Raw genomic sequence first — 13,557 nt, 5'->3', positions numbered from 1 at the left:
GTCTCACCCTCCACAGCTGCAGGAATCCTAGCAGTGATTACACCCTGTGGGATATCCAGGATGAGTAGCACTTACGCATCACGAGTGGGAAGGGAAAGGCACATTCTAGAAGCTCCACTTATAGCTCTTGGGCACTAAACTTTTCACGAGACGCCTATAGTGTTTTTCTTCAAAGCAAAGAGATCAAGCGGGTCTCTAGGTGTGGATCGGGGAACAGGCCTCCCAGCAGGGCTAACAAAAATGCACAGAAATGCACAGATGATTTCCAGATCGGACCTGTGACAGACCGAAATCCACGTTCTGCGTCTTGTACACAAGTATTGGGGAAGACAGGGCTACAACAGCCAGAMTACAGATTACAGAGTCAAACACTGTTCTAGTTATTCTTTTGAAAGGTGCAGGTGGGGTACATTTAATATATACTGAATAATTTTTGGCATGTGGTTAGGCAACAGTCTTTTGAGACTTTATATACAATAAAGTACTCTCACTGAAATCTGGAAAATTACCTCTTAAGGCTCTAGCTGTACAGCATCAATAGAAATGTGGTGCCAGCTAATGGCTGCAATAACTGTCTTCATCCCTAGAGAATAATGGATGGAGAATATATCAATACGAGAAGTGGAAGGGCCAGGCACCAGTTATCGGACACAAAGATGATGCCACATGCATGATGTTATCTGTGATAATCTTTACTTAGGGCCTTGGGGGGTGGGAAGGGAATTCTTCATAGAGAAGAAAGTGTCCATCAGGCCATATTCATAATGATCAACGTTCACTAAGCAAGCATTTTTGGAGAAGGGTTGGGGGAGCAYTGATGGAATAGAAATCGATGAAATTCAGCTTTTCTGCATCTATTCTTTACAGAACAAAGCAAGAAAAAGAGCCTGTACATCACTTTTGGATTTGATCTTCCAGTCATATACAGTATTAAGAAAAGGAGGTTTTAAGTAAATCTTGCATTAAATCCTGAAGAGTTTTGCCCTGAGCCCTGCCCAGCTGCTGAAACACCACCACCTCGCAGGCTGCACTGCTGGATAGACAGGGCAGAGATGCAAGTTTTCTGTGAGTWGCCACCCTCCGTTTTTGGAGTTTAAACACCTGCCTTAAATTCACACACCAGGCCTGGGACACCTGTGCAGGGCATTTTTGTTAAAAAAAGGACCAAGTAAAAGGAGCTGGCGCTCTGCCACTCRAGCCAAATCAGCCCATTTCCACTTCCTTACAGGAAGGACCCCTCTCCCCCAATGTCCTTACTATCTCTAATTTGCACTGGTGAAGTTCTTAGGAAAAAAAGCTAGGAAATGCAAGAGTTAAGCATCCCAACAGCAGCACAATCTTGACCATGTTCTACATCCTGAATATTTTATGGTATATTTATTATAACAATATATTAAGCTACACATTCAACCACAAAAACAAAACAGAAAGACAAGTACAACTCATGTGTAACACAGCTGCATTCGCATTGCTGAGGAACACCAAACTCCAGAGTGCCTAACACTGCTTTTAATTGCATCTTCTGCATTTAATTTCCATGTATGAATAGTCAACAAAACGGACAAGTGCTTCTGCTTAATTATGTCTGCACTTAAGCAGAGTCTCTGTGAGGCTCCCAATCTTACACTCCACTAAGTAGATACAGATGGGACATGCAAATTTCCATATCAGCACCAAGCCTCTTTCCAAAACCTGCCTTTTTCCAATGGTTTACTCTGGTCACACAAACGTCTTCAAAGYGCTAGTGATCCTAACTATATTTTCTGCCCTTTATGCCATCACTTCTGACCAAAAGCCGTTTAATAACACTGCTGAGAGACTTCTTCATGAATAAAGATTCTTGGGGTAGCCCCTTTCTCACTGTCACCCTCCAGCTGAGGTGTTTTGGGGTGACTCCACAGTCATGAAACTGTCAGACCATTTCACAGAACAAGGATGCTCCAGCAATAGAAGAGACAAAACTCTTCAAGCCCTTCTGCCAAGCCTCTTTTTCAGAGATTTCTACTTTTCCTATTGGAAGAGACGTCTCTCTTTCCTAAATAAAAGCAAACGACACACAGAAGTCCAGCTGCTGACTGGTTGGCTGATTGTCAGAAACCAAAGCAGCTAATTAGGGAGCTCAGTTGCCTCAAATCTCGAAGAATTCACACATCAGAATAATTTAAGCCTTGACAAATGTACTGAGGTCTACAAGATCTCAGGACACACCAGACCCGAAGGCAGACCAAGCCCTACTGAGCCTCCAACACGCCAGAGCTTTATAGCCATTTGAGAGCACAAGGTATTCAGGGAAAGAGCAGAGCCTCAAATCCCCAGGACAACGAGCAACGTGCAAGGCCGGGGAACTGCTTCACCCAGGARAGCAGCACGCTGCATCTACCCAGTCACTGACACCAAAGTCCAGGTGAATAATATCTTGAACTGCATTTTGGGCATTTTAAAACCACAGAGCTAGGCTAAAGACTGAGAACAACTTACGTACCTGCAAAAACTTCCTTTCTGTTGTCTTTAAATTCTATTAAAGTTACAGTTAGGAGTAGGATATCCCTGTTCTGCAAAATAGAGTTCAGACAGTTTTTAAAACACAAACTTAAGCATCTTTTCCCCTGCAAATAACTGGAAGTAGAAAAGCACAGGGATCGTCAAAACACATCCTTAATGGAGACTCTTAAATTGTTGACCTAAACTAACGCCAGCCTTCAYCCTGATTCTCTTCGGTGGAATAAAAAGGAAGCTTAAAACACAAACAAGTCTTTCCCTGCTTGGCTGTTCCCTTTACAGAACACTAGCAGATCCCTGGGTACCTTATGTCCATGTATAGGAAGAAACTGACACCTATTGGCAACTTGAATATTACTGCATAATCATGCTTTCCTTCAAAGCACTGCAAGGAACTCCTTATAATTAGATTAAAAACAAGCTAATATAGAAGGATATTTACAACTTGTCATATTGTGATTGAAAAAATACTCCAGAAGTTTCACCTTTTCCTTTTAAGCAATAAAGCTCCAATACTTCTAAATTATGATCTCTCAGCAATCTTAAGATTTTCAGAGGCAATCCCAACAAGTGAACGCTTGGAATGTTCATCAGCCATTTGGAGAGTTTACAGCACTGGCACTCAGCACCAGTTTTAGGAGGAGATAAATGCACCTTAATCCCGACTACATCCAGCAACAAGTCAGAGCTAAAGCAGTAGCAAACTAACCAAACTACCATCTTTTCCAACTGACATGAAAATCACTGCAGCAGAGGAAGAGCTTTTGGAGAGGACCTTATCTGCAGCCATCAGGTAAGGAGGAAAGAAGGGAGTCACTAGCCAGGAGCACCTACACACAAATACCTCTTTTGCTGCTATAACACACCCGAGACCTGCTTGAGTTTGGGAGACTGCTAAAGCTGGGAGAACAAATGAACCTGGGCCTAAGGAACAGCAASAGTGTGCACAGACCACTGTCAATCTGCCTTCAAAGCGTTGAATAGGCTGACAAGCCCAAACTCAAAATARTCTTTTTATTTCTGAAAAATAAGCAAAATATTTGAAACACCTAAGTATGCCAAGGTAAGTAGTTTCCTTCATCGTAAATAAGAAATTAGCTACGTCAACAAGAGAGGTGCAGAAAGTGTCACAGGAACCAWTTTTTTTGCTTTTTTTGTTTGAAGCAAGACATTTCCTGAGACTCCAGGTGAAGATGTGCAGATGCCTTGAGGATATGAAAAGGCAAATACCTARGGCTGCATCATTTCCAGCATGCAACCCGGCTCTGCTGACAACTGAAAAAGAAATCCGTTTCAYGTCCCTGCAGCTACTCACTAGAGCAAAGAGCAACACAACATCATACATACTTGTAACGAAGAATTTTTTGGTGAAAGTACAGCTGTCAAAGGCGGCGATCTTCTCCTGCAAGACTACGACGAGTATCCTGAAAACAGAGAAATGCAATATGTACTTTAAACATTAAATGCATTGGTTTAAAGATTCAATATCTAAATGTAATTATTTCAAAAGCATCAATATAAATTCCAGGGTGATAAACTGCCAGGTTACCAATACACGGCAGTTATTGGGGATTCTCTCTCATCCCAACCACATAACCTTCACTTCAGGAAGTACACAGATCTGATACAGAACAGCATAGCATATTTATGATATACCTTCTSCAGTAAAAGCTCCATTAAAAAGAAAGAGAACGGAGCTGCTAGGATCCTCAGTTACTTACAGTGACTCAAATAACGATCAACCCAACAACTGGTAGAACACAAGCTTACTTTGAAATAATCCTATTGCCAACCTCGTTGCAAATTTATTAAATCATCAGTCTCTATTTACCAAGAGCGGCACATCGGCGCAGAACTAAGGTTGAGAGAAACGGGATTAGAATCAATTTGTGAGAGCCGTGGGTGTATGTTTATGCACTCAGATGCATGCACGCTCTTGCTATATAATATCTGTTCATTACTTGAAAGACATTAGCAGAACTAAAGCCACACGATAACTATACACGAAACACAGTTGAAGCCTGAGATGCAAATGTTGCAAGTCTAACACCTGGAAACCTTTAATACATCTTTTCCCATAATAATGGCTTCCTAAAGCACTTKAAAGTTAGCAGTTAGTTCCTTAAACCCTAGAAGTGCTACACTGCATTGAGAAGTGGGCCAATGAACAGACAAAACCTGATTAAATGCAATTCTTAACAACACAACAACATTAATAAAAATCTGTTTTTATCTTATTCAGAAGAATAAGATACAAGCTAGATTTTTAATTAGCCTGAGACACTGTGAAACTTAGTTCTAATAAACTGAAATGGAACAATATGTTTTGTCAAAAAAAGGACTAGTATCTCTCACTAAAATATATGTACCTAGTTTTCACGCGAAAATGTTGTAATACAGACTGTTTTTCTGTACAAAAAACTACCAGATGACGATTTTGAGGTGTAAATACATAAACAACACTTTTCCATTCTTCTGCAACTGAAGTTTTATTTTAATTTCAAACGTTGGACTCCATTCATTTCTGGTTAATGGCCCATTAGCTCTACACTTGGTCGTTTAATGGGTTTTCAGTCTGAAATAGAGAGYGCTTGCCTTGGATAACAACAGAACCTGATACATTCCAGAAGAGCAACTACCCTGGATACAGCCACATAGCTTTGAAGTAGCTTTTCCATTTTTACCACTTCGGAAAAGAAACATTAGCACCTGGAAAGCCTTTTTAGTTAGGAGAGACTTTGAATGATGATTTGCCTTTTGACTGGTTTTGCAATTAGATTTTTCTTCTGCTCGGAGGCCGGGCTGGAAAGATTTACTATCATCGCACTGTACACAAGGGAACATTAAATTTTTGAAGAGACAGTTGCCCAGATAAGTACTGAATTCATCCTGGCAGACAGTCACCTCTTGGATGACACATTTTGCACCAACTCTACTACTTCAATGAAATTATTTTTTGATATATGGATCAAACTCACATCCTATATGAATCAGTTTGATTGGGGATGAGAACTATTACTCTTCACATCTTTAAAGATTTTACACAATCAAAATGTCTTCATTAAATGAGCTATGATATTAAAGCTGTTTATTCTGCAGTACTAACTTTCTTCTGTAACTTATACTTGGTCTCTAGACAAAAAATTCACTAGAATCATCAAAGATCATCAATATCCTCATGTACARGAAGGATTCTGGGTTTTCTGTCCTCTCTTAAAAAGATGCAGTAAAAGATCTTACAGGAATATGAGGAAGAGAAACTCAGTAGTCCTAAGGAGACATCGAATTGAACAACCATGACTACCTTATTTTAAGAAAACTATGAGATTTAAGTGAAATCCACTGCAAAAGCATGTTGCCATATCTCAACCAAGTGCTACTTGACAAGTGAAGAACCTAAGCTATGCTTACAGCAAAGTTACAAGAATACAATCAAGTGAATACATACATCTTAAGTTATATTTGTTACTGAAATTTTACATGCCCTACCACAAAAAGGGAATAGACCCTTACCTTTTGTTGCAATGCAGATCATAAATGGGAGTTTTGAACTGTATGGACTTGACCATCTCTCCTGTTCGCAAAGAGTACAGGTCTACACAACAGTAAGGTGGACTTGTGCTAAAATGAAGCAAGAAATACAATTTAAGTGGGAAAAATATAAGAAAAAAACCCACATTTTGTAGTCATAAATAATTTTTCATCTCCTTCATGTAAACACAATGAAAAGGGGAAAAAAAGGAATTAAAAAAGTCATTTTCTATTGTTATTTGTAAGTCAAAAACTCAGCAATACAATAAGAACACTGGAAAACAACGGGTCAATAGAAGCCTTCTACATTTTCAGAAGGCAGGATTACAGACTGAATTATGATATTTGCAATGGTCAAGAACCTGTTCTGCACAACCATTAATCAAACCCTTACAATTCTTTGTGCCAAAATAAGACTTTGGAACAGCAGATCTGGCCAGCAAACAAATCATTTGACAAGGATGAAGCTTTAGAGTATATTCTAGTCATTTAAAAAATGCTCTGCAGAGTAACCAGTGTTAAAGGAGTACTTACCACACTAGGTTACAGCTGAATCTTGACAATTTATTTGATATAGACACATTATTCATAATTAACACTATATCTTTGATGAACTTTCATTTGAACCACAGATCTTTTCGACTGCTTTATGGCACTTTTATCATCTTAATATAAATAAAACTCTAAGGCCACTTCTCAACAAAAAAAAGTGTACTGGCTTTGGAGAGGAAGAAAGTGCTGAGTGCCCTGATAGGGTTGAGGAAGGTAGTGGTGGAAACCATTTTACAGGGCAAGCAGAGCCTTTGATGTGGCAGCTCTTTTCCATAACACCTTTTTCCCCTCCAAGAACGCATTAAAATGTTGGCTACTTCTAGGTCAGAGAATACGGAGCAGCACAAGTTGCCAGCTGTACAAACATATCCTGAGAATTGCTAAAGGAGGGTGTTTCCCTTTGCCCGTATCTGCTTTATTTTATAGAGTCTAACACAATTCTTGCCGTAACACTTGCTTGTCTTGTGGATCAGCTCAAGCTGTTCAAGAATTTTCAGGAAAACCAGAGTACAACTGCCAACTGTTTATCACAAAGGTCTCCGCATGCTGAACTGGCTTATACAGCATGTACACAGCAGAAAAACAATATAAAATAGATGCACAAAAAGATAGTCAAAGAAATAATAGAAAAAAACACGTTGGACATTCTGCCTACAGAAACTCTTCCCAAAATATACATTTTTATAGGCACATACTGAGGCTAATAACTAGAAGGTGCTATTTATTATTTTAAGCACTTCAAAGGCCCTTCAGAAAGCACTTKAACAGCAGAGAGATTCGAGCCCTGTTACCTTATATTAGCAGCTCATTGCTGCTAAAAATGCAGAAAGCCCCAGAATGGTCAATCTATAAACTTCTTTTGATTATATATATTTATTGCCTAAAGGGAATTATTATTTTCTTAGATGGCTACAGCAGATTCTTATTTCAGAACAGAAATCACAAAAGCCAACACAGCTCATGTCATATTAGCATATATGGAAACAGCAACAGCATCAGTTTAGCCTACATAGAAGATAATGGTGTCGTTACCTTGATTTTGCCTGTTGGAATTGACACTGACGCAGCCTCATGGCTCATCTCAGCACTAAGGATGCTAAGGGTAACAAATTAAAAAGATTCTCTCTCTTTCCAAAGCAGGGAGAAAAGCTTCAAGCACCAGAAAACACTTCCATTCTTGGCCTTTCCTTCTGGCCCTTTGCATCATCTCCCTGGTAAAAGCAATGGTTTTTATGAACCTCGTTTACTCCACTTGGGTGCAACTGCTGCCTACAGCTGAGGACGTGTTCCAGCCCTCCTCGCAGTGCTCTCCCATGCACTCGCGCATTCTCCCCTGAGCCATCTGACACTGGAGCAGCAGCAGCAAAGCAGCACTTCTTGTCTTCTCCTGCAAAGGGAACTCCCCCAGCTCAGCTCACCAAAAGGGCTTGGGGAAAGSTCTAACAAACATGAAAGGAAGAAAGCAAATAGCAACCTGCACGGGCCGGAGACACAGAACAGGGCTGGAGAGGGTCTGCAAGCAGCTTGCCAGCACAGAGCCCAGCCCAGTGCGGTGTTTCTCACACTTAAGCACCTCCACTTTAGACTTCTCGTAATTCCCCATCTTCAAACGGGGAATTCTGACCCAGGTTGTAGAATCATTTCCTGATTATTAACTAGCTTCTTAACGCAGAGCTATCAACTGACATATCAAAGATAACGAGTACATGTTCCAACTACTATACAACCTTGACATCAGTAAATATAAGCAAACAATTAGATTGAGGCTCCTGCATCTTTTTTTTCATTTGATTGTTGCAATATGGAGATAAGAGAAAAAAGAACAGATGCCTTGTACAGCTGGCATGTGAATACATCTGCGTATATGCATCGCGACTCAACTGCCATCTCTTCACAGATTGGTTAACAAAGAATCTCCCAATTTATTAAAGCTCCGACTAAAATGTTTGCATACAGTAACAAACTGCACAAAATACACACTTATATGAAGAAATAAGAAGACTAATATAATCAACATGGGCCCATCATTTTCTGTGCCCAGAAACATTTCTAGTTCATGCTTAGAAGGAAAGTGGTTATTTCCTTCCCTGCTCCCACATGATGACCATCCCACTCAGAATTAGAACAAAATACAAACAACGACGACATACTATTCTACAAAGGACCAGCATCACCAGGAAGTTACTGGTAGAGAAAAAGGCTATTTATTTAATTTACCAGGATGACTGTGAGAAAAATAAATAAAGAAGTTACAAGTTTCCATATACAGTTCTGCTTATCCAGGAACCTCTCTCTTGTTGGGGCCAGGCTCTGATGCTCTACAGAATGTCAAGGAACGTGAAACAAAGCTAGAATATACACAACTGATGATATATTGGGGAAAAAGGAAAACCAACCTGTGCTGTAACACTGGAAAGTTGACGCATGGGATTTATGATCTTTCTTGTAATATTATTAGCTTGCTCATACCTGCTAAAAGGCAATTTTCTTCTCCACAAGATCCCTGTTTGGATTAATAGGTTTCAGTACTGGAAGGATCAGCTTTTCTTTCCAGGTCACACACCTTCCAGAAGCACAGCAGCATGAGCCCACTGGGCACTTGACACAAGCAAGAAAACTCTGAATTCAAGAGGGTTATAATCCCAAGCCAGAACAAAAAACAGTAGAGAATACAGGTGATGGGGGGGGGGAAGGAGACATCGGAGCATTAGCAAGCAACAAACAAGCTGTCTGACCAAACATGGAATGAAAATGATAGTTTCCGTTCCAGGGAAGTATCAGCAAATACAAGTTTTCTTGGCAATCATGGAATAGATGCCTTGAATCAATGGAGGTCATGGATTTTTCTAGTTCTGGGTATTTTTTGACCACTACTATGTCCATGTGGTTCAACCAAATCAATAGTGCTTGCATCCTACCTATAGCCCGTCTGTCAGGAAGATAGTTGTATATAAACAAGATGAAACCCATGTAATGAACCAACAGTTCAGGGAGAACACAGGGATRGACATGCACTCTGTTCGGAAATGGAAGTGACCAATGGCCAAGTATTGCCAGCACCTCTACATAAATTGAACAAATAAGGTTGATTTTCCATCTCTCAGATTGCACCCAACGCACTCTTTAGTGCGGACAGAAAAAGGCTTTTCCCATATTCTGCTTTACCAAGAGTGTGTAGCATTTCTACCAGCCTGCTCACTGCCTGTAACAACATTACTCACACAGACCATCAGAAGAGGCTTTATTTACATATATATATTTGAAACTTATTCAAAATGCATGTAGTTACATAAGGCCAAGCAGCAGTGTACAACCTACCTCTATGTACATGTTGGCTTACGCGGCTTCATTCTGCGACATGTGGCACGCCTGCCACTGAAGTGTAAAATATAGCACAAGCTGCCTTTTCAGCTGTGGCGTGCCCTTGCTGCGAGACCCGGGCGCGACACGCTTTCCACTTCACTGAGACATACCACATGTTACAAAACATAGCTGTCCCATCATATTTGGGGTTAGTTAATACAGGGAGATAAGCAGCATCCCATGGGATTTTTTTTTTTTTTTTTTTTAATCTACAAGGCTTCCTTGACCATAGACGTCATTGAGGAAAAATACATCTGGAGCTTCACTTTGCAGAGCAGAACTCACTTTTCTAGGGTACTCTGGACCATATTTTCTTCTCGTGTGTAATCAAACAGTCCTTTCTTTTATACAGCAGTTATAAACCTGAGCTTATTAGGCACTGTCTTTCCTTGATGCTCTACGAATATATGCTTAAGTAGGGGAATTTCATAAAATCGTAGAATTTCTGTAATTCTTAGAAAGCATAAAGTTAAACTACTGATGAGAACAGTTACACAACTCTCATAGTTCTACCAGACATGAACATGATCAGCACAGTCTCTCTGACCAGCTGATTAAGCTTACATGGTGATAAATTTGTTTCCAAAAAAAGTTACAAAACTAAATAAAGATTTGTCTTGACCTTCTTTTCCTTACTGTCAAATAAAGCAGAAAGAGCATTTTGTGGAGCCACTTTATAATCCTAGACTTTACTCTACGAAGGCGCATAAAACTCCAGTCAATCGGCCCTTTTTTTTTTTGACTGCACACTCTAGTCAATGGCATATTAGAAGAGCTCAGAAGACAGCATGCTCTTGATTAATGCAACATAAGTACACTAATTCAACACATTTGAGGCATTGTTTGTTACTTGCAGCAAAGCCAGAATTCTATGAAAAGCTAAAAGCAATCTAAACTGAAAATCAGCAGAAGTCATTTTTCTGAAGGGTATTACAAAACTCCTTCTAAAATACAACCCAAACCCTCACCCAACTATCAGCACGTTACAAGTTCCTCTGCAATCTCCGTGAATGCTCGAAGCGCACAGCTTGCGTGAGATTGAAGACTCAGCAATCAATATGTAAACAGCTCTGCTATCTGCTACTGTTAATACTGTGAAAGTCTATAACTTAATCCTGCTCATTCATGTAACACAATTTTCTTCAGATTTCATTTTTGGGGGGTTTTGTTTCATTTTGGTCAGTGCTTTGCTCAGTAATATACAGGCTCATCTCATATGTAATTGCCAAAGGCCAAACTCACTTTAAGACACTGTTTCTCAGGTGCTTGTAAAACCACCAACTCTTCACTGTTTATACATCAGTACATGGCTCACATTATATTTTTTGAAAAGCTTTAACGCAACTGTTTCCAACAGAAATTAAGGAAGCTACTTTCTACGCTCATGAAAAAAAAAATCTGGCATTATTTTCTCCAAAAAGCAATCAAAGAGATCTTAAATCCATCACAGTGGTGGCTTCTGGGACAGACATATACCTTTTCCTATGCTTATGAACATCTGCCAGAATTCAGGAAGCCTGAATCTCTGGAAACATCTCAGTTCTTATACACTCTATAGCAAATTCTATTTATTTAAGGTAAAGTGGAAAGATTTGTATATGACTGAATTAGAACACAGATAAAATGAGCTTTTATGGTTAAAGCACTTGAAAAGTGCTATGAATCACAGTTTCTACAARCTTCTGGTCACATCAGGTAGGTCAAAAATTGCCCATTAATTGATGTTCTTATGTCTTATTTGATTTGCTATGTGATTTGACACAGCAGACCCTGATATTCCAAGTGCTGTAACTGAACTCACTGAAAAACGATTTGAACATACGAAGTAGTACTTGATAATAATTACTCTGAACAAGGAACTCCAAGAATAGCAGAAGCAATTAAGCCTAAATTTCTTCAAATTGGCATTAAGGTTGAGATCCTGTATCTCAACATCAAAACAAGTTTGGTTATGTTACTGCCTTTTCCTCAGAGAAGTCACTGCAATGACTATTTCCTGTACCTTTTTCATAAAATTTGGAGAAATTTCATAATTATATTTGGCTGACATTGTTCAAAGAGAACAGGAGGGACAAGAAGGGCCACACATCCGTGGCCCTCAGTATTCTCACCATGGAGTTAAACACCATATGGTTAAACACGATATACAGCAGTCTATAATGAGATACGAGGCCCCTCAAATTGCACCACTACAATTTATTAAAATTGTTATAGTCTTAATGCCTCATCTTAAAATGAGGTCATTTAAATTCAGATTAATAAAGGTGTTTATGAGCAACTATCCAAGAATGTGGAAAGAACTCTCCTGCAGCTAAAACTCTGAATAAGTTATCCAGTAAAATTGAGAGAAATGAAAAGAAAAAAGATTCTGCCTTATTGATTCAATACAAAGCAAAAGCCTTTTAAATCTAAAGATGTTAAGTACTTTWAAAAAGTTTAAAAAAAGTAAAATACCACAGCTATTTCAAGAGACTTGCAAGAAAAAACATAATCTGTATATGAAGTTTTGATTTCAGTAAGTTTCCTTTGATTTTCCTCTGTATATTAAATATTAGAAGGGYGAAAAATAAAAAGGGAAGGAAAAATGATAGGGAGGACTCCAGAGGCTGCTGCAAAATGRCATGCAGCAACAGAAGCAAAGTTCAACTACTGTCAAGTTGAAGCGAATTACTCAAGTGGCAGCAATTGTGTAATAAAATGGGCAGCAGGGCCGTAAGTCAATGCAGTTTGTAATTAGCTGGTCAAACTAAGAGCACGAGTGGCAGCCGTTATTTAGGGTAAAGAATGCAATATTGCATCTTCTTTGTGCTAACTTGAAAGCTCAGTATCTGATAGCGTTAATATCCCCAGAAAGAGAGAGGAACCTTAAATCATGCTGAAATTTCCAAATATTTTGCAATGTACTTTAAATCCTTCTAACAGTACATAACATAGAAATAGCCCTAAAACATACACAAAAAGAAAATATAATCCTGAAGTGTTCTCTAGGTCTATGTCACGTTGATTTATAGCACTTATTTCTAAKACAGACAAAAACACACAGATGCAAACAATTACTCTATTTTTGTAGGCAACAAGTGAGGTGGGTGGTAACTGAGAAATTTTGAAAAATCCTGTCACAATATTCCATTTTTTTCTTAAGTAACCCTCATCACACAACAAACGCTCGCCACATCAGAGACTTTCCAGGGCCTGAAGGGCCGCTTTGATTCCAGACCGCTGCAGGCATTAGTGGGGACGTAATTAGGGTAAAAAGTTCAACCACAGTTCCATGTCTAGAGTGCTGCCAGAAATAAATTTCCTCTCATTCATTGGTTTCTACTGTACCCTCCCTGAGAAACATATTGAAAACACATTTATCTTTGTAGAGTTTGTTCCTCTTCTAATTAACTTTATAGCGTTTACAGTATTTAATAATTTAAAGTGGAATTTAAAGTGGCCCTGGAACCAGCAGCTTTGCCTGTAATGGCGCTGTGCATTATCTTTTCCCTGTAGTGCTTCTTTTGACAAGTTACTGAAGGAAGGTATGTGCTGCAGCTGGTTTTATCTGGCCATGCATTTAGCAAAAGCTACTTCCTTCCCTCCATCTCCTACCCCTATCATTACGTGCAT

At 39.3% G+C, this 13,557-nt stretch overlaps 1 protein-coding gene across 4 annotated transcripts in view; it reads right to left on the bottom strand.

The window, feature by feature from the left end:
• BCAS3 (BCAS3, microtubule associated cell migration factor) overlaps positions 1-13,557 on the bottom strand; it is a 265,434-nt gene that overhangs the window by 225,370 nt on the left and 26,507 nt on the right. For all 4 annotated transcript variants that reach the window (XM_026047802.1, XM_026047803.1, XM_026047804.1 and 1 more), the window contains exons 7-8: positions 6,013-6,120; positions 3,847-3,923 (exon numbers count right to left, since the gene is read on the bottom strand). In XM_026047802.1, coding sequence (XP_025903587.1) covers positions 3,847-3,923; positions 6,013-6,120 — 185 coding nt within the window. The remainder of the gene's footprint in view (positions 1-3,846; positions 3,924-6,012; positions 6,121-13,557) is intronic.

The sequence above is a fragment of the Nothoprocta perdicaria genome, unplaced genomic scaffold (genome assembly GCF_003342845.1).
Source record: "Nothoprocta perdicaria isolate Ctin4 unplaced genomic scaffold, notPer1 scaffold_50, whole genome shotgun sequence".
Lineage (NCBI taxonomy): Eukaryota > Metazoa > Chordata > Aves > Tinamiformes > Tinamidae > Nothoprocta > Nothoprocta perdicaria.
Note: the sequence above shows the minus strand (reverse complement) of the source record. Positions and strands in the feature narration are given on the sequence as shown.